The sequence below is a fragment of the Lindgomyces ingoldianus genome, assembly GCF_010093535.1.
Source record: "Lindgomyces ingoldianus strain ATCC 200398 unplaced genomic scaffold BDR25scaffold_1, whole genome shotgun sequence".
NCBI classification, from domain to species: domain Eukaryota; kingdom Fungi; phylum Ascomycota; class Dothideomycetes; order Pleosporales; family Lindgomycetaceae; genus Lindgomyces; species Lindgomyces ingoldianus.
The window spans coordinates 427,693-447,089 of record NW_022985162.1 but is presented as its reverse complement, the minus strand read 5'-3'; the positions used below and the strand labels follow the sequence as shown (position 1 = coordinate 447,089).

At 49.3% G+C, this 19,397-nt stretch overlaps 7 protein-coding genes across 7 annotated transcripts; 3 read left to right on the top strand and 4 right to left on the bottom strand.

Annotated features, from left to right (window-relative positions):
• Positions 1-948: 948 nt before the first annotated feature.
• Positions 949-3,395, bottom strand: BDR25DRAFT_249523 (GABA permease-like protein). The gene is made up of 7 exons (XM_033686022.1): positions 2,945-3,395; positions 2,822-2,892; positions 2,648-2,767; positions 2,513-2,589; positions 2,069-2,446; positions 1,542-1,994; positions 949-1,488 (listed from the first exon to the last, which is right to left on the bottom strand). The coding sequence occupies exons 1-7, from the start codon at positions 3,140-3,142 to the stop codon at positions 1,151-1,153; spliced, it is 1,635 nt and encodes a 544-aa protein (XP_033554350.1). The 5' UTR covers positions 3,143-3,395; the 3' UTR covers positions 949-1,150.
• Positions 3,396-3,857: 462 nt separating this feature from the next.
• On the top strand, positions 3,858-5,767 carry BDR25DRAFT_1643 (uncharacterized protein). The gene is made up of 5 exons (XM_033684076.1): positions 3,858-4,247; positions 4,317-4,421; positions 4,510-4,734; positions 4,785-4,927; positions 4,983-5,767. Exons 1-5 carry the CDS (start codon positions 4,068-4,070, stop codon positions 5,590-5,592), a joined length of 1,263 nt encoding a protein of 420 aa, XP_033554349.1. The 5' UTR covers positions 3,858-4,067; the 3' UTR covers positions 5,593-5,767.
• A 550-nt stretch (positions 5,768-6,317) lies between these two features.
• Positions 6,318-11,108, bottom strand: BDR25DRAFT_1638 (uncharacterized protein). Its single transcript, XM_033684071.1, has 3 exons — positions 10,614-11,108; positions 8,662-10,560; positions 6,318-8,609 (listed from the first exon to the last, which is right to left on the bottom strand). Exons 1-3 carry the CDS (start codon positions 10,959-10,961, stop codon positions 6,441-6,443), a joined length of 4,416 nt encoding a protein of 1,471 aa, XP_033554348.1. The 5' UTR covers positions 10,962-11,108; the 3' UTR covers positions 6,318-6,440.
• Positions 11,109-11,400: 292 nt separating this feature from the next.
• Positions 11,401-14,762, top strand: BDR25DRAFT_338348 (uncharacterized protein; the record flags this gene model as incomplete). The annotated part of the gene is made up of 2 exons (XM_033693276.1): positions 11,401-11,427; positions 11,481-14,762. The coding sequence occupies 2 exons, from the start codon at positions 11,401-11,403 to the stop codon at positions 14,616-14,618; spliced, it is 3,165 nt and encodes a 1,054-aa protein (XP_033554347.1). The 3' UTR covers positions 14,619-14,762.
• BDR25DRAFT_347860 (uncharacterized protein) lies at positions 14,650-15,646 on the bottom strand (the record flags this gene model as incomplete). The annotated part of the gene is made up of 9 exons (XM_033694329.1): positions 14,650-14,710; positions 14,744-14,789; positions 14,833-14,863; positions 14,900-14,988; positions 15,020-15,229; positions 15,281-15,307; positions 15,353-15,407; positions 15,458-15,488; positions 15,522-15,646. The coding sequence occupies 9 exons, from the start codon at positions 15,644-15,646 to the stop codon at positions 14,650-14,652; spliced, it is 675 nt and encodes a 224-aa protein (XP_033554346.1).
• A 33-nt stretch (positions 15,647-15,679) lies between these two features.
• BDR25DRAFT_347859 (uncharacterized protein) lies at positions 15,680-16,399 on the top strand (the record flags this gene model as incomplete). Its single annotated transcript, XM_033694328.1, has 1 exon — positions 15,680-16,399. One exon carries the CDS (start codon positions 15,680-15,682, stop codon positions 16,397-16,399), a length of 720 nt encoding a protein of 239 aa, XP_033554345.1.
• Positions 16,400-17,081: 682 nt separating this feature from the next.
• On the bottom strand, positions 17,082-17,491 carry BDR25DRAFT_182511 (bola-like protein; the record flags this gene model as incomplete). The annotated part of the gene is made up of 2 exons (XM_033684222.1): positions 17,082-17,240; positions 17,375-17,491. Coding segments are annotated over 2 exons (276 nt in total), but the record flags the coding sequence as incomplete, so codon positions are not given.
• Between the last annotated feature and the right edge of the window lie 1,906 nt (positions 17,492-19,397).

The following is a 19,397-nucleotide window of genomic DNA, read 5'->3' as shown; positions in this document are numbered from 1 at the left end:
TGCGTGCAATCTCCTCATGGCGCTTATGTTGATAGATGTGCCTTTCATCCAGATGGCACTATGTACCCTCTCAATGGGCACATAATACTGCTCCGACAACCCCCAATCCGAGTATTTCCCCCCATTAAGCTGTTCCATGCCCCAACTCTAAGATATCTCATGCACACTTCTACCTAATCTGTGCAATCCTCGGGCGTAAGCTTTGTTTTCCAGTCCCCGTTTTCATAGATATCTCTTCCGCCTAAATTTCTTGTTCTGTTGGAGCACTCCTAGCTCCGAACTCCTTGGATTGGGCTCAGTGATGTTCATTGCGCTTGATTCACAAAGTTGTCCACCGTGGTGTGCTCAAAAGATAGGTGCACTTCTCCCTCCCGGCATCTTTAGGAGTTTTCTGAAACATATTGGTATACTGCTTTCCGTCTGAATATGATGTTTCCAATTTGCTCATCGATAAGAATTCAGACCGAGGACCTCTTTTCTAGTGCTGCATTCACCGCTATAACAAGGTTTCTATCGTCTTCCAGGATTTTTGTCATTGCTCGTTAGCAGAGGTAAAAACTAGCGAAGGTGTGTATCTTACCCAGCGGATCTTGTTCTCCTTCAGGCAGACTGCAGCCTCCACAGTGCTGAATGCGGAGCCCATCTGTGTGGCGTCATAATGGTGGTTGAAGCGCCAAGATAAATACTAATGGAAATGAGATGGGAGTGCTTTGTGGCATCAGCCGAAAAGCGATGGGAAGGAGTTAGATATGAAAGGAACTGAACATCATACAATCATGCATACCCCACAGAGTTGTTTGACAATTTCTTGCAATCAAGCAGCCGGGGACATGGCTGAGAAGAACCCTAGAACTCAACAGACAATACAGCGAATGAAGGTAGAAAGAGTGGACAGATTCACCACTCTCCTCGAGGTATTTATCTGTAATTGGACTCGTGGGTGCTCATGTTGGCGGTTTGCAGGAATCAGAGCCCGATGAATTCGAGATTCTCAGAGAGGAAAGTCCTTAGACGGGGAATGAGATACTGGGTGGGGTTGTAAAACAGATACTTTAGATTGAAACGCCCTCTAGAATTTGAAACCCCAGGAGCACATGTAGTCCTGTCTAGTGTGGCGTGGTCTATCATTTGTTAACCCTCTCTGTCTTGCTCACTGACCTTTATACCCCTCAACCAGCACCACAGGTCCTTTGTAATGCTTACGTCCACGAATCGCATAATCGAGCATAGCCAAGATTCCAACGCTAACGAACATGACGATAGACCAGTTGAAGCTTTCTTTGTCGACAGGGGTGGCATTAGGCCAGAATGCCCAGAAGAAGGCGTGAATGGAGTACAGGAAGCCACCGATATTGACGGGAATGCCCCAGCGGCCTAGAGACCAGCGGCACCGCGGAAGGAGTTCGGGATGGTAAATGCGGCGGTAAAGGACGGCGCCGATGCTGAAGGTGTAGGTGATCATGAGCGAGACTACGTTGAGGGAGATGACTGTATGTAAGTTAGATATGGGCGATGAGAACGAGAGGGGTTAGTAGACTTACTCGCATTGAAAGCAACATCAGACCCAATATTAATGAATGACAGCGCAATCGTAAACAGACAAGTCACGGTAACTGCATTAGCCGGGACATGCAATCCTTTGTGAACCGTCCCAATCCAATCACTAAACGGCAAACCCTTGTCTCTTGCAAACGCCCATGTCTGTCTAGACGTCGACAAATTGAAGCTCAGGGTCCCGGCAAAGATCAGCAGCGTCGGGATTACATTTAGGGCCACAACACCACCTGAAGAAACGGCTTGACTGAAGACCCAGATGTGCGGATAACCCGTGGCATCGTTCAACGCCGCTTCCACGTCTGTCATCATGAACATGTACGAGACAAGGAACGCGAGGCCCAGTGCGCCATTGAGTACGTAGCTACCAACCATGGCGCGAGGAACTGTTATACCGGCATCTTTTATCTCTTCGGACATGTGTGCTGCGGCGTCGGAACCTGGGTTAAGTCAGTTGCGAGTGCTGGATTAGAGCTTGCATTTAGATTAGGGATTACGAGATAAGACGACTTACAAATGCAAGCATAAATTGCCGAGATCTGACCGACCATTAGAGCTAAACCCATTGAATTCCATCCGCCTCCGTTAGTGAATTGTGTGAATGTGACTTTTGCTGGAGCTCGAGGAGAGAGCACCCAGAGGATGATGATGATGGCTAGGAATCCGAAGACGTGAATCATGAGCATCACATTCTGGAAGACTGGCATAAGATTCGCACCCCAGATGTTCAGCACCCAGACTAAAATGGTGACGGCGATGACCATGAGCGTACCTTGCCAGTTCGTTGGCGCGTAGTCGGGATACATGACTATAGCGCAGGCTTGGATAAGGGTCCCAACGAGAAAGGGTCCAGAAGCGGTGCCGGCTTGCCATGACAACGTCGACATCCAGCCTATAGATAGGAGGGTTAGTTAGCATAGGATTCTCGGAATTTCAGAATGTGCAGGATTAGCTGTACCGATGAAGTAGCTCATGGGCTTTTGAAACCTCGGCGGAGAAAACTCGCTGACCCAGTGGTATTGGCCGCCAGCAGTACTGCGGAAGAAGTGAGTCGTGCATTCAACGCGCCTTTGAGTTCCATGGCTTTACTTACGGTGCCATAGAGGACATTTCGGCCAGAGACGCGATGACAAGACTGAATCCGAAGAATGTCCAAATGTAGGACCATATTAGTCCTGCAGGACCACCGTCGACCAGGCCTTGGGTCGTGGCTCTGGGATAGCAATGTCAGTGAGACATCAACAGGTTGGGATTGAAGGGGATGTACGTCATGAGGACTTCCCATGTTCCTTGGATGATAACTGTAAAGGCTAAAGCTGATAATGGACGATAATTTCTCTAGTAAAAGCCTCGTCAATAAACGGTCGTATAGAACGAAGAACATACCGACCCTCAACTCCTGGATTTTCCCCATGCGGGACATATCCGCTCGGTCATTTCGAGTGTGTCCCTTGAGAGAGTCGTGGTACGTCTCTCCGGCATCCTCATCATCGAAGCTCTGGGGCTTGGGGAGAGGGGTGTCGATCTCGCTATGAGGAGTCTTGCCAACTCCTCCCTCCTTCGCAGCGAGATTGTCAAAGGACGCCATAACGACTACAAGGAGAGACAAGCCGAAAGACAGGTCAACGAACGATCACCACATGTGGGCTTGAAATGTGATAGAAGTACAGTAACAGCAGAGCATGGCCTGATGAAAAAAAGGACCAAAAGTCAATGACTGTCGGGTCGTATCGCAACCTGATTCAAGAAGCGAAGTGCTCGTGCAACACGCAGAAAATTGATGCAGCGGCACCTTGGTATTCCAGATCCTGCATGCCGTCCGTGAAAAGGCAATACTTCCCGTCATTTAAGTCGTCAACAATGATCATCAAGCGCGCCACTCGGAGGCATGGCGCGCGATGCCACGACACGACCCCGGCCCGTACCCTGGTTTAATACTAGCTTCAAGCCGCACAACGCGAAGATTCGTGATGCTACGTCCCATGCCAACAGCACGAATTGCAGTCCTCAAGACCTATCCTTCTTGAAAAAATAAAATAAAAATAAAAATGGAAGTGATACAGAGTAGTCTCGATATTCTTCCCTAAAATCATCTGAACTATCGCCCTTCAATTTTGTTTTACAATTCCATGCCCTTCTCAAATGGCAATTGAGATGTTCTCTTCCCGATGCGAACGGGAAGTGGAACGACGCCCAGGATGCGGCGATGCCACCCAACGCCTCGCGTCAGCACCACCGAAAGACTCCCTATCTCTGGGTCTCCAGACTCGCCGAATGGCTTCCACAGTCAAGCCTGGGTCAATGATGCCCTCGGTCCATATCTCATCGCACAAGCCACCACAGTTGGCACCAACCGCCAGAGACGACAGCAAATCGATGTGGCATATGCCGTCCATATGCCGTCCATTGAGGGGAAATATGTGGAACCTCCTAATCTCCTGAGCTCTTCCATTTAGAGGACCACATCCTAACTTGTTGCTCCTTTCGAATGCTTGAAACTATCGCGATCGGTCATGTTGACAGAAGTGTTACCGCCTCCCTATGTGATCACTTTAGATGACAAGCGGGGTCTGATTGTTGTTATTACGGCGACGACATTGTCTTTCGTTTGGACATGTTTTCTCATCCGGATATACCTGCGAGTTCAGACAAGAGAATGGCGATCGGATGACTACTTTCTCGCCGCCGCATCAGTACGCTCGGCCCGGCCCATCGTGCCTTATGCCTAATCTTCGATCGCGGACGCTAATTTCATGGGACAGGTATTAGGCACCGTACAATCCGCACTGGTGCTTCACATAGTCGACGAGGGAATCGGGAGGTCTGAAAAGAGTTTGTCAGGCTCCGATCTGAACCAGATCGGCAGGGTAGGTCTGCATCGCGATCGTCGCAAGGGTTTTCGTGCACGACCGATCCACACCATGAACCATTATCTGCGGTTCTAACAATCTTCAGGATGATTTCGCGTCGCAAATCCTGTACATTATCACGCTGTTTCTGTCGAAATGTGCTGTAATATTTCTTTATCTGCGCCTTAGCCCTGGCAAAGGACATACGATTGCCTCGTGGGGGACACTTACAGCCTCTGGTGTATGGACGATCCTAGCGATTGTATTGGTTTCAGTGCCCTGCAATCCGCTTACTTTCTGGACTCAAGGACCTACCAAGTGTACTAGAGTTGTAAGTCCCTTTGGCTTTCCTTTTAGCTCATCAGAATCTAACAGTCACAGTACACAAGATGGCAGGCCATCGGGGCAATAGATATCATCACTGAAGCCTGCATCTTCCTCATCTCGGTCTACCTGGTCGCAGGTCTGAACATGGCCACGAAATCCAAAGTCATGGTCATTGCAGCCTTCTCCGCCCGACTTCCGTATGTTTCTCATCTACCCTACCCCACAAACCCCCTTCTTCCTAACACCTCCCAGCGTCATAGCAGCAGCCGCCGCCCGCCTCTTCTACCTCTCTAACACCCTCACCTCCCCCAACCGAACCCTCTACGGCAGCTACTACATAGTAGCCACGCAGTGGCAACTCGGTTACGCCATCATGTCATCCACAATAACCGGGCTTGGTCCTTTCCTCCGGCCCTTCTCCAAATCCTTCAGTACCTCCTACCATCGCTCCTCCTACTCCTACCACCATAGCAAGCCGCAATCTGCAATCACAATCTCTCGGAGCAACGGCGACACGACTAGCACGAGCTACCAAATGGACACTCTTCAAGCGCGAGCTGTGTCCATAATCCATGGGAGCGGACGACCGGTGGGCGATGAAGAGAGTAGAGGGCCGGCTAGTTCTCAGACCGCGATTCTACCAGCCGCGGCTCCGGGACTGAATCTTCGACCCGATGAGTTCAGACGCGACACAGCGGTTTCAGGAGGAGAGGTTGGGATGGACGAAGAGGATGCTATGAGTCGGTTGAGTGATGAAAGCCGGCGGATGATGATTCGGAAGAAGACGGTTTTGACAGTGCAAAACGACCGCGCGAGTGAGGTTGGGAGTCCGCGGTGGAAAGCTGGCGTTGACGCTGTGTGATGTCGCTCTAGGGGTTTGTAAGATGTGGAGAGTTATGATGATGATCGTGCGAGGACGTGTTTCACAGCAAGCGTAAAGCGTAAGACTCCGGACGGTCTGTATAGTCCGGGAGTTTCATCGATGATTAGTTTAGGTTATTGGATGGCATAGACGGTGGATGTTCTGAATACTGTAGACAATATGCTTCACAGCCATCAAGACGCTGTTTGATTCCTCACGCACCTTTCGAATCCTGATCCTTCCTTCTCTCACCACCCTCACATATTTCGAAATCCTCTTAGAGGTAGGTCATGTTGCATATATAATCCACCATGAGCCATATTCCGGATTACACCTCCCTCAATATCCTACACCTCCTGCAGCTGAGCCCTTCCATAAGTCTTCAAAAATTCCGATTCCATAGTAACGAAGATAAGCAAGGACTCCCGTGCTCGGCAATAATCATGTCCCCTCGCGCTTTTGGCTTTGGAGAACAAGAAATCGGAAACAGATGGGGTGGAGGGCGCTGGAAAATATCGGGATGTATATACATGTCAGACAGGAGAGTGGGAAGGTATCATACGTGGATACTTGAAAAAAGACAAACACGCCCGAAGCAATAGTAGAAGCAGTAGTGAACGATTTGGTGAACAAAGTCTCCATTAATCGTATTCACTTACCATCCATTCGAAGGTATCCACGCTCAGCAAACACAGGCATGCACGCATACGCACGTATCTCCAAAACAAAGTTCATGAGAAAGTTGTCGTAACCGAAACACGAACGCAAAAAAATAATTTCCGTCAGTCCCTTGCATGCTCGCGGCAATCGCGCCGAAGCGAACATTAGATCAGATCATCCCCATTCGATCAGCCCCGGGACCGGGCGCTTCTCCGCACTGTGCCATTCACAGCTGGACTTGAGGAGGGGTTACCGTTGGCCTTGGGCTTTGGTTTGGTCTTAGCTGACGTCGCCGGCTTTGGCGATGCTATCACCTGGGGTGTTTTTTTCCGGGTCACCCTCCTGACGGCTGCCTTTCTGGGCCGCTCTGGTTCCGATTCTACCTCTGGCTCGGACTCTTTCTCTGCGTCCGTCATCTCAACGTCTTGAGCTGGTGGAGTATTTTCTCTCTCGCTCGCCTCAGCCATCTCCTCGTCCTGTTCAGCTCCATCCCCAGCATCAGCTTCATCCTCATCGGAGCTGACTTCCACGTAACTTTTAGCGTTGCTTCGTCGGTCGCTCTTCCTCCTAGGTCCGCTAGACAGTATAGTACGAACTTCAACGTCGTCGTCTCCTGCATCACTGTCTCCGCTCTTTCTCTTCTTCTTTTTGGGTGTTTTGATAGTGCGCTCCACCTTGGCCCTCTCTTTTTTAATGCCCTTCTCAGTCTTAACCTTCTTCTTAGATTTGTCCGGATTGAAAGTATTCTTCCGCTTTTTGCTCTTCAGCGAAGAACGCACGACGAGTTCTAGCGCCTCGATAACATCGTCGCTCACCCACACTTTATCAGCAATCTCTTGCGCGCGTTCGTGGCTCTCCAAAGACCTGAAGATGCCAGCAGGTAATTTCAACTTTCCGGGCCAGGATTGCATGCTCCACCCGTTTTGCTCCTCCCAGAGACGTATGATGGCCTGTGAAAGGTCTGAAAGGATATACAGCCTCTCATCAGCTTCTGTTGAGCGGGTGATACCATCTGCGACACCTTTGACACGCTGCGCAACATGGTAGATGAGAGAAAGATTGTCTGGTGTTGCAACACAATTGAGGTAGAGAAGGATGTATTTCGCCACCATTATTAAATTGTCGTGATCGGTATCGAAATCAGGATGGTGGGCAAGCAGGCTGAGTAAGCGGGCGAATATGGTTTCGAGCGTTGTTTCTTTGCGGGCAGCAAATATCGTTCGGCGCGACCGAATCCAGGTAATGACGCTCTCTTTAAAGTTAGTATCGGGTTCATAAGCGAGAAGAAAAAGGACGGCGTAATATCGAGTAGGTAGTCGGTTCTGTCCCAGGTACTTCATCAGCTTTGTGGCGAAACCTTTGCGAACCTGTACGATAGGATCTTGCAGAACGACAGAGAGCTGGTTAAAGTTCGCGGGTGTGAGTAGGTTGTCGAAACGCCGGTTGCATGACAGCTTGATGAGAAAAGTAGCTGCGAGGAGGCGTTGAAGGCTTTTGTGCCCTTGTGGGGTAGTCTTCTTCTTCGACGCTTCGCCGCTATCCTCGACGAGTTTGTTGAGTAGCTTGTAAACGGGACCTGCCGGGTCGGTAACGCTGCTTTCAGGAGAAATGGCGCGTAATCGGTTTACAAGAATCTTGAGAGCCCATGTGCGGGCAACCATGTCTTCGTCAGGTGTTAGCATCCACTCTTCCTCGGCCTCAGGAGAGGTGGGATGCGGCTTAAGTAGGACCCGATTTACGGCAATGTCAATAATGGCATCTATGTCATCTTCGCATTCCTCCGGACCAAGTAATACCAGTTGGCTTAGAGCGGCTAGCTTGGTAAGGAAGTGGTCACCTCCGTACTCGAAACCTTTTGTGCTCTTCGTCAGTATTTCCTTTGCGTGCATCTCCTTCTTGTCATCACTGCTCATGATGATTGTGACTGCATGCTTCGCTGCCTTAGGTGGCGATCCATACAAGGCAAAATTGAGAAAGCTTTGGATCAGTTTGCGATTATCTTTAGCATTCACTGGCACGTCTTTGGGAAATTTTTTTGCAAACCCGGCACAAGCTTTCAGATCGTCTACCGCTCCAGACGGATTCGGATGCTTTGCGGTCGGTGCCTCGCTCTCGAGCGCCTTGCAAAGTTCTTTCATGTGAGTTGAGAACACTTTGGGATGCCTTGTTGAGATTTCTTTAAGGACCTCGTGTGCGGTTGCTGCAAGCCCATCGTCATCGGTTCGAGAAAATTCGATGATAGCGGGCACGTGGCTCTTGTTGTAGCACAGTAAACTAACCCTGTAAACTAATGGAGTCAAGATCTCTAGGAGAGTGGAGCCGGATGGACCGTCTTCAATTCGCTTCTTGAGTTCTTTCTGTTGTGTCACTTAGCTTTCGCAGAATGATCGACTACTGCTTCGTACTTACGATTGACTTAAAGATCTTCCGATAATCACTCTCTGGTGCCATGCAGAATCTGATGAGTTGATAGCTCCGGCGATCGTGGGCCTTTGCAAACTTCCATAAATCTTCGATAGCTCGAGATGCGTCGGGTAGCGTCTTGACGAAGAAGTTAATGAGACCTTCGAGTTTTCCTTTTATTTCCTTTTCTCCTTTGTTCATTACTCCTCCATTATATTCCTCGCACATCTTCAGAAAGTGCTCCATGTACGTCGCGATGGTTGCTTGGTTGCCTTGTTTGGCGAAAAATACTTTCTTTGCCTTCTCTTCCAAACCCTTTACAAGAACTAGTTGCCTCTCTACTCGTATCTTATCCAGGTCCAGCTCGGTGTACCCTGGATCCCCATTAGATTGACTATCCTTGACGACCTGCGATCCTCCATTAACCGTAGCTTTGGGCTTCATTGGAGGGTAGCCGAGAGGCAGAAGAGAATCGTATAGCGTGAGATCAACTTGAACATTGATCTCTTGATCATTGACGTAACAGGCTTCCAGTATCCTAGAGGGGATGGGGCCGAGCAGGATGGTAATTAGTTCATTCCCTTCAGCAATGGCGCCGGCTGCGACGCCCCAGATCCTCCCTAGCAGCTTCATACTCTCCGAGTGAATGACGCTCCTCTTGTCTTTCACTCTGTCCGCAAGGTTTGAAAGGATCGATCCAGAATCTGACATGCTGCCATTGCTCCCCAGCTTCTGGACGATGTCGTTGAACTCGAAGTGCTCGATAGCCCTTACAGCAGCGAGCCGGACTCGTTCGTCGCTATCGATAAGACATTCGGCGAAAGATTTGAGTAGCCTCTGCTCTTCATCGGGATCCAGCCCGACCCCGCCAGCTGATGTCATTAGGATTCTACCAACACCAGTAGTCCAAGACGAACGGATGACGGGGGATTTGTCATGTTTTCGCTGGAGGAAAGTATGGTACGCGCCTGGATACTGGGATGGAAAAGAGTTTTGTGATGTGGGTGTCGTGAGGAAGTTGTACGCTCGTACGGTTTCTGATGGTGGCACAAGGCTCTGTGATGGATAGGCGCTAGGATTTAGGTCGGGGCTCGGGGGTGGTCCTGCTGCACCAATTCCTGAGATCATGTCCCCAAAGGTCTCTGTCGCTAGTCGACGCAATTGGATATTTTCAGTGCCCAACTCTTCTTGTAAATGTGGAATGATGTCCTGCAGCACACCGGGTGCACACCTCCACAGCTCCCGAAGTAATCGATGCGCTTTGATAGCGTCTTCCAATTCATCCTCTGAAGGACCTTTGAGTCCTTCATCGCCTGACTCATCCACATCGCTACCAGCTCGCTTCCGTGATTTGTGCTTTGGCAATTCCGTCCCAGATCCAGTAAAGTCGACTATGACTGAGCTGAAATAAGCTCCAATCAGACGAGCCATTTTATCCCGAGAGGCATTGCAGAGATTTTTTGCCATATTATAGGCCGGAGGAGCCTCCTTGCGGAATAGAGTTGACTGTTTCAAATCCACGGGACCACTCTTTTTCCCCTTCGAAGTTCCAGCACCGAGTGTTATCGGGTCAGCCCACAGAAATTGTGCAACGATTTTATCCACTACGTCTGAAGATAGGCTTGGGGCCTCATCAATCAGAACGGACAGAAGCGCCGTCATATGGTGCTCGACATTTTTACTCAGCTCTTCACCATTTTCTGCTCTTGATGGCCCTGAGAGCACGTCAAAACAGTTGTTAAACAGGGTCGAGGTGAGCTGGGCAGATCCCGGGATATCAGTGAGGAGGACGATGCTCTTCACCTCAGCCAAGCACCTTAAGACGTATAAGTGTTGGCCATTGTAAGGGTTTGACGGGTCGGCCAGGAGGGGCATAATCTTGGCGATGACCAGGCTAAATATTTCCTATTCATACATGTCAGTGGTGCTAGAGTGATGGAGAATGCTGCATCTCATGCCTTGAGCTGCGGCGCCGTGTAGGGAGCATCTGGCGCGCATAGGCGGAACATATCCACCACGCAGCAAGCCGTCCATGCCCGAACACCGGCATCTTTGTGCTGCAGTAGGCTCTGGTGCGCCAATTCTTTCGCGACAGGCACGAGAGAGTCCCGGTCAGCGTCGTCCTGTTCCAGACCCCGCAGCTCATCGCACAGCGCTTTCAGTCGCGCTAGCAAATCTCCCACGCTGATCTGCTTGCCAGGTCGTCCAACAAGTGGCTGCTTAAACTTCAGCGTGCTCACGCGCTCCTGCTCCTCCTCTTCTTCAACAGTTTCGGTCGCAGCGCTTCGACGGCTTCGTGTCGCCATCCCGCGTGGCAGCGCTTTAAAAAGGGGGGACCACGGACTCGATTAAGGATTAATCTGTCGCTCAAGCTGGGAGTATGCGGGAGAAGATAGATGCGCAGGATTCTGTTGTGGCCCACGATGAGCCTGGGGTAAGGTCGTGACGGCGTGTTGGGTGATGGAAGGCGTCGAAAGCAGCTTGGAACGCGCGACCAGTAACACGCGCCTTGAGTAGGAGCACGGTCCGACTAGCTTAGTCAGTGCCGTCTTGGCATTACCTTCACCTCCGCGACCTTGTCGTCAACCTTACTATTATCGTTCGTTCGTTCTCATCTATTTTTCAGACTATGTGACTCAACTACCCTGTGACTGCTCTAAACTCGGACTCAAATTAATGGGACTTCTTCGACGGTACTTTCTGTGCAAGCCACCTCAGCCATCCTAAGCTCCAGCGAATACCAGCATGGAGAAGAAGCAAACGTTCCAACGTGTCTGTCCCATCACATGTACTTACCACTTTCACTATTGCTGATAGCCTTCTAGCTGAAACAATCTTGCGTGGAGCTTGTTCAAGTTGTCGCAAACCTTTCGCAAAAGCCTACCGCTAAGAAAGAAACCATTCAGTGTCTGGTTCATTTGCTCAAAGCTCTCCAAGAAGTTACTGCCAAGCCAAGCTCTCTGGACCCAAAGCTTGCCGAGTATGCTTTTCTCCCAATATCCCACGTTCTTCGAGCGTCTCAGATAGTCCCCGTCCACGCCCTGGAACTCTGCCTGGAGTGCATTTCCATTCTTCTCAAAGAAGGCTGGAAGGCCGACCTCTCCACAGAACTCTTTGCACAGCTCCTCATTCTGTTCACTTTTCTTGCCAATCCCTCATCTGCCGAGAATGGTATTCCGGCGACGTCTGAGGAGCTCCAGGCAGCTGCTTTCAAATGCATGACCGAGCTTCTCGCCCAGGTTTCATCGACCCAGGAAGGAAAACGCTCCCTCATGACAACAGCAAACGTCCCTGCCATTGGCAAAGCTGTTCTTGTGATGCTAGACAATGTCGCCCTCAACGCGTCGAATGATGTCCGGCTTCAGGCAGTAGCAGCTCTCAAGAAGTTAATCCTAGCCATTGATGATAGAGATACTCTTTCAAGCTTCCTTCCACGGATCGTTTCGTCGCTAACCAAAGTACTGACACCCAGTAGCGATAATCGTGCAAGCTTTCGACTGCTTGAACAAGGGCTAGAGGCGCTCTCGACTCTGCTTCTTCGAGTACTTAGTGACCAGGAAACTAAAACACTTCCTTTAGAGCCACCTGAAGGAAGTGCAAGGGGCGGCGAGAAATTCTTACGCACCACTTCGTGGCTACAAGCTACAGCGGCGCAAATCAAAATCGCGCTTTCAAATGTAATCAAGTTACGACATCACAGCAAAAAGGAAGTACGAAACGCCCTGCTTCAACTTTGCTTGGGGATCTCACAGGACTGCCGTACGTCTCTTTCTGGGTGCTTAGCCATGACGATCGAGACTTTGGTTACCCTTGCCGGTCGTAGCGGAGAGGATTATATAGAGAGTGACATCCGAACCCTCGTTTATTCGGACCTGAAGCTTACGGAAATTCTGCGAGAAAGCCTCCATGGATGGATCATATCTCTTCCACGCATGATGCAATCTAAAGATGATATGGGTCGGCGCCATATCATTCATCAAGTCTCGGTCGCTCTGCGATTGCTAAACAGGGAGCAGATCGATCTCAACAGAATCGATGACCTCTTAGCAGAAAACCTTCGCGATGGCCTAATCAACGTCTTCAAGGACTCCTCGCGAATTAGCTCTCTGGCGGCACCAGCTACCGATATGATCTTGGATACCAGTTTACTTCTCCCCGAGGCACCATCAACATCATTTCATTCTCTACAGCTACAGTCCAAGGGACAAGATGATACTATGGCGGAATTCCAGCTCCTTCTTCAGCAAATTGCCAAAACTGACTCATCTCTCACCGTTGGACAGGACCTAGTCGGCTTCATACAGAGTGGTCAAGACAATATGCGGCTAGCTAGCTTTTGGCTTTCTACTAACCTTCTGAGGGAAATGACTAGATATAACGCGGCAGTTGACGACTTCCTGGATTTTGGGACCCCAAGTCCGAGAGAGAGCCTACTCGATGAGTTATACTCTTTCTCCCTTGCCACACTCACAAACCCGGATCGCGACTCCAACCTACATTGGCATTTCCAAGCCCTTGCTCTCGAAGTCGTTGCAATGCAAGCAATTCAAAGTAAGGAAGATTTTCGAGTAGAACTCATCGAAGCTCTGTATCCAGTCCTCCACCTTCTCGGGGCTCCGAATCCAGCTCTTCGAAATCATGCGATCACATGTCTAAATCTCATCGCTGAGTCTTGTGGATACTCGAGTTCTAGCGACCTCATCATTTCAAATGTCGATTACATCGTTAATGCGGTTGGGCTGAAGCTTAATTATCACGACATCTCCCCCCAAGCCCCCCAGGTTCTCTTGATGATGATGCGGCTGTGTGGTCCGTCATTATTGCCATACTTGGATGATCTCGTTAGCAGCATGTTCTCCGCCCTCGAGCGTTTCCACGGTTACCCGAAATTAGTGGAACTTCTTTTCGCAGTGTTAAAGGGGATGGCAGAAGAAGGTGTCAAAACGCCACAGCTCATGATCGAACCGGGAACAGAGACGCTGCATCAAAAGCGGCCATGGGCGGCAACCAGCATGTCTGAGGTCGCTGAATTCATGAATATAATGAAGCTCGGGGCTACGAAACCAGACGAAGAACATAGAACGGATGGCACTCCAGAGTTCCCAAAAAGACCATGGAAAGACGAAGCTGGTGAAACCATACACAATGAAACTATTGACGAGAGTGACAGGCTGGAAAACGAAGCAGTTGAAGCTGCTGAACCTCCACCTCCAGCCTCGCGAACCTTCGAAATTATTCTCAAGATATCTGAACTTACTCAGTACTATCTCACATCATCCTCTCCCACCCTACGATCATCTCTTCTCTCCCTTCTTCATACAACCATACCCGCACTCGCAAAGCACGAGAATTCGTTCTTACCGCTTATCAACACCATCTGGCCCGTTCTACTCGCAAGGCTAGAAGATCCTGAAGGTTACGTTGTATCTAACGCTTTGGATATTGTGGGTCTCATGTGCACCTACGCGGGCGATTTCATGAAAGGGCGAATTGAGGGCATGTGGGAAGACCTCAAAGCAATTCAACGGCGTACAGTCAAAGCAACCGAGAATCGGAGTGAAAGAAGAAACAATACCAACTCTATGCCGTTCAGTGTACCTGAGGAGACCGCAGTTCTCACAACAGACTCTGAGTTCCGACCAGCCGACATGGAGTTTTATGTTGATGTGCCTACACGATTGATTTGGAATAGTATGGTTCTATTGTTATGTTCAATAGCTGAGCATGTTGCAGTCCGTGAGGAAGTTTTCGACGATATGCTAGACGTCCTAGACCCGGTTCTTGAGAGCAGTATCGTGCGTAAGGCCTTAGAGGGACGAAACTCGGATGCAGTGTGGCTTCGCCAATCCAAGAAAGGCAATCCTCCGGGATCTATCCCGGATACTAGGGCAACCTGGCCAAAGAAAACATCGCTACTGACTGGCAAGCCTCGTTGGAACTTCGTACAATCTCGATTTCAATAACAAAGGAAAGAACAATCACTCACGATATCTCCTACCATAATTGAGCCACTCTAATCCTGCCTCGAAATTCCTTTTGGCTTTCTTTCTTAATACTTCCCACAGGATTCTGTCATCCTTGTTTGTACCAGAGGTTGCACTCGCGAGGCAAAGTGACACCGTAACGACGGTAGACTTATTTGCTTCATGGTTAGCCGAATCAAACACATCTAAGAACCGACTGTATCCTCAACGGCGATTATCAAAATCTAGAATAGGCCCCGTTCATCGAAAAATGCTGTGACACTGATTATTTTAGACCCTAGAGCATATGAAGCAATGGGTTCGACGTCCCTAGCGCTTTTTGTGTTTCCGTTACCTGTTTCAACTAGGCCTGTAACAGGAAGTCAGCAACGAGATTTCACTTCTCAAGCATACTTGAGTTTGTCTCCTTTGACTCATCTTGTAAAAACTCCTAGTGTACCTTCTGTCGCCCTTCGCTGCCTCCAAGCCCTCCCAATGCTCGACTATTTCTCCGTGCTTCGGATTCAGTACCAGACTTCTTTTAAAACACAACTCAAAGGCTGCCTTTCCACTGTTTATACCATAGCTGAAAACCACCAGCGGCATAAAAGCTCATCTCGGTTTTTTCGCATAGCTTAAGGAGTCTAAGCCGCAAACCTGACTTTTGAGATTCCGCCACCATAGACATCCTAACTAGCCCACGAGGACACTAATCCGCCTATCTCCAAGTTAACGGCGCTTCTCAAGTACACCAGGGTCGGCCTTCAGTACTTCAGACGAGTGGCAGAACTTGGTTCAACCCGGAGCCAAAGTTAAGATCAGCAAATTACAGAGTTTACGTCCAGTCCTTCGATCCCAGTATATTTGGTACTTCATGTGTTCTCATTCGTACACAACGGTCACGTTTTGTGATTGTGAACTTTGTCGAGACCCACACGTGTCAGTTCTGCGATGATCCTTTTGAACAAGTCTGGTGTCCAGAATACAGGATCCATGAAACAGCGATGGATGGGGCTTGTGAGAAACATACACCGCAAGATGGGATTCTGTAACGGAGTTGGATGCGGTCAGGCGTGCAACATCAAGAAACTTTAATTGAGATAGACGGTTTGCAGAAGAATTCTCCGGGAAAGAACTTAACTTCATCTGACAAAGTTCCTAGTCCTGAATGGAGCGAGTTTCTTTCGACTCACGCTAATGGACTCAGTCTATTGATTTTTGACGTGAACACCAGCATCCAGCGGCAGGTAGCTTCTAGCACAAGCCTACCACCGAATATAACTAGAACTCGCGATTCCATTGCTTGCAGCCTTCCTGCTTACAACGAGGCTTTACTACTCCTTTTTCCCTACAACCTAGGGGAGCTCGTTCAATCTAGAGTTTGGAAATCTGAAGTAGAAGCTGACACTTCGAAGAGATTTATGGGACCTGAGTATCTTCTTCCGAACATTCGGCAACATATCGACAAGAATACTCTGCGTCAGCCATGGGAGCCCGTGGAACTTCCCCAAATCACTGACCCCAATGATGTCTTGACACCAGATATGACCAACACACATGAGCGCTCCTCATCACTGAATTTTAAACGACCGCAACTTGTACTACCCATGGCCACCAACTATGGAGACGTCGTGTCATCCACCGGCCTACGACCAAGAGTTACATTCGATGGCCAACTCAATGCAAGCTTCCCCAATACAGAACTGCTACCCCAATCTCAAGGTTGGCTTGACCCAGTGGCATCAAATTGTTCCTTGTCTAGTCAATGTCAAAATAATTAACGATTCCAAAACCCTTACAACCCCACCTCAACATCTTATCTCCTCAGAAACTATCATCTCTTTTGCCCTCGTTCGATCTTGATGGGCAATCTAATAGCACGTCGGATGTTAGTCTCAAAGAAAATACCAGCGAGAATGCCTAGTCGGAAGAGTCGAGAAAATGCTACCGTGATTGCGGCGTACAATCCCGAGACGAGGGAGTTTGAAAGACCGCCAAAGAAGAAAAGAGCCGTTGATGAGGCACTCTGAAGGCTCAGGTAGACCTTGACATTGTTAAATACATCCACCATACGGGTTTTCCTTGCAATAGACTGTTGGAGGTATTTTTGGACTAATATATACTTGGAAGAAATATTCTAGACACATTTTCATAGAATCAAAGCTGTTGTAGAAGAACGACTACAGAACACCATACAGGTCACCACGATTCATGTTTCGACTAGCCACCCACGTTCCCTATCCTCACGACAAAGTTATCAGATCTGAATATGCATGCCTCCTCGCAAGAGTGTCATATTTCACTAGATACAATTGCTGTGTTATGCACTTTCGATCAACGGCTTGAGATTTCAATGGTCTCTAATTGCAAGGTCCTGTGTGCTCAGCTCGACTTGGAACGAACTTCACACACACTACGAGTGCTCGGCCACAGTTATTGACAAACATTTAAACATTTTCATACAGCTCTTGTCCTTAGTTGTACACCATGCCAGCTCTTAATCTCATCCGCCAAGATTGAGTTCACCAGTTTATGCTGCTTGATCACCGTCAAGCCCTTGAACTTGGCCGACTCTATTTCCAACGCAAACATAGATCCACACCCTCCGCTAATGTCTTGGACCTGCAAGAAGTATCGCATTAGCTCCTAACCTTCAATAAGTGATGCCACGTAGGATATAGCATTTTTCCAATTACCGACTTGCGGGAATCGGACAGGGGAATCGAGAATCAGGAGATGAGTGCATGACCACTTACCTTTAGCTTTACAGGATCTAGCTCGGCCTTTATCTTGTTAAAGACGTGTAATTCGCCTTCTGAGAGGTAGTCTGGGGGGTCGGGTGTAGCGCTCTTCTGAGAGGAGGACCTCCTCACTGCTGCAGGAAGTGAGCACGAGATGGAAAGTGCGCTTGGTGTAGGACGCTTTGCGAGGGGGGCGGGCTGATTGCGTATACGACATGCAGTCGAGAAGAAGCGCGTAGTTGGGCGAAGTTGTACGAAGGCTGCACCGCACAGGATGGCTCGAGAGGGGGGCATATTGATGGATCAAGGAGGCTTTGCGTGGACGATCAGATGACACATGATGCGGGGTGCAGGACAGGGCCTAAAAGAGCAATTGACTTACGGTCGGTCAAGAGTGTTTGTTGAAGTGAAGTTTGATGCTGACCAAAGCTAAAACATTCGTAATAGGCCCAAGCTCCTCCAGGGCTGAGGTCGCTCCACCCAATCACATGACTTGATTACACAGGTTTCCGACATCGGGCCTGTGTGCTTTCTTCCCTATTACTTCCTCAGTTTTATCTTCCCACACTGGCGCGACTCTCTTTGTGGCTGCGAAGAACCTACGATCTCAACAAAAAGACCAAAGCAGATGGGTCAAGAAACTAAGGCGAAGCTAGCAAGCTGTGCAACGGAGAGGTGCAGTCTGGGGTAAGCGGGGACACTTACGGGAGCAGATGTACCTCCTAGTACCTCCCCCTACACTCACCCTGCACACCGATGCTCACCGCTGTGTTCTCAGTCCCGAAAAAGTTTTCCATGGTTCCTACGGTTTTACTAGTAGAGCTTAGTAGCGATGCGATCATCCGCTCAGTAACCATCACAAATGTAGGTGGGACAACCAAGCCTCTCATATCCTGCCAACCACTACCACCTCGCGGTCTCATGTTTGGTGGCGGCGATGAGTTTTGGCACTCACACAAGGCGTAGTCCCTCATTGCCAACATTTCTCGGCGGGACCCTTTCCAGACCCTGAGATAGGCGATGACTGCGACATTCACATGCCTTTGCAGGGGTTTCGCAACCCCTCAAGCCATCCAAAGGCCAAGCGCAGCCGTCAAAGCCAACATACGCCACCGAACGAAGACCCTGGGGTCCAACAGTTCGCTGGCAGATTACTCCGGCCTGAGATTACATGTCGTGCCCACCAATATCGACTCTGGACATCCAAACGAAGCAATCAAGCACGAAAGAGTTCTTCTTGCAGCTGTAGCACATGACCATTACCCTAGGCCACAGTGAAGATGGTGTCAGCAAGGCTTTCGAGGGGTGCTTCTCCAATGATGTATGCGGCGGGGTTTTTGACATCGCCGACGATACATCCTCATCCATTTCAAACTTTATCAAAGTTGGTGGGATGAGCGCTCTCTTCGCTCGTTTGGGCAATCCATCCTTACACCGTCCATGATAGTATACCCATATTAACACGATAAAACCCACCAATTATCCACGGCGGCATATCAAAAGAAAATGATCGTATAGCATCAACTTCGCACACTCTATATGTTCAATTACGGGTTGTTAACGCTCTACTAAGAATAGAAATGGAGATCTCGAAGTAGCACGACTTATGTTTGAAGTTGATCATGGATGCCGAATACCGACACTTATACAACACGGCTAACCAGTTCTGCGATTCACGAAGAGATAATCTGCTCCAAAAGCAATATAGAATGAGGAGAAGGGATGGATAGGTGCCTTGAGCAGGCGGTTGTTCCCGACAGCAAAAACGTGTTGGAGGAGTTTCTGCATGGCTGATATGACGGATGTCGAAGAGGCCTTCTTCCGGCGGCAGCAACAAACAAAACCTATACCTTGATACCACTAGCCTCCAACAAATTCCATTCAAGCCCTCGATATCCATTGCAAGAGAAAATGCGCCTCTTCATCTGCCTCGCAGGCTTTACTGCCCTCATTTCGGCGGCCCCTCGTCCGCAAGGCGTAACCACCATTTCAATTGCTGATCCAACGCTTCCCATTGCTATTTCTACGTCTCTTAACA

Excerpts from the sequence above, each read along its gene's own strand:
- BDR25DRAFT_249523 (XM_033686022.1), bottom strand. The coding sequence starts at position 3,142 with ATGGCGTCCTTTGACAATCTCGCTGCGAAGGAGGGAGGAGTTGGCAAG. Across the intron at positions 2,590-2,647 it reads GAAATGTCCTCTATGGCACC|TACTGCTGGCGGCCAATACC; the intron begins GTAAGTAAAGCC and ends CTTCTTCCGCAG. Across the intron at positions 1,489-1,541 it reads TGATGTTGCTTTCAATGCGA|TCATCTCCCTCAACGTAGTC; the intron begins GTAAGTCTACTA and ends ACTTACATACAG.
- BDR25DRAFT_1643 (XM_033684076.1), top strand. The coding sequence starts at position 4,068 with ATGTTGACAGAAGTGTTACCGCCTCCCTATGTGATCACTTTAGATGAC. Across the intron at positions 4,422-4,509 it reads ATCTGAACCAGATCGGCAGG|GATGATTTCGCGTCGCAAAT; the intron begins GTAGGTCTGCAT and ends AACAATCTTCAG. Across the intron at positions 4,928-4,982 it reads GCCTTCTCCGCCCGACTTCC|CGTCATAGCAGCAGCCGCCG; the intron begins GTATGTTTCTCA and ends AACACCTCCCAG.
- BDR25DRAFT_1638 (XM_033684071.1), bottom strand. The coding sequence starts at position 10,961 with ATGGCGACACGAAGCCGTCGAAGCGCTGCGACCGAAACTGTTGAAGAA. Across the intron at positions 10,561-10,613 it reads ACACGGCGCCGCAGCTCAAG|GAAATATTTAGCCTGGTCAT; the intron begins GCATGAGATGCA and ends ATGTATGAATAG. Across the intron at positions 8,610-8,661 it reads GGAAGATCTTTAAGTCAATC|AAAGAACTCAAGAAGCGAAT; the intron begins GTAAGTACGAAG and ends GTGACACAACAG.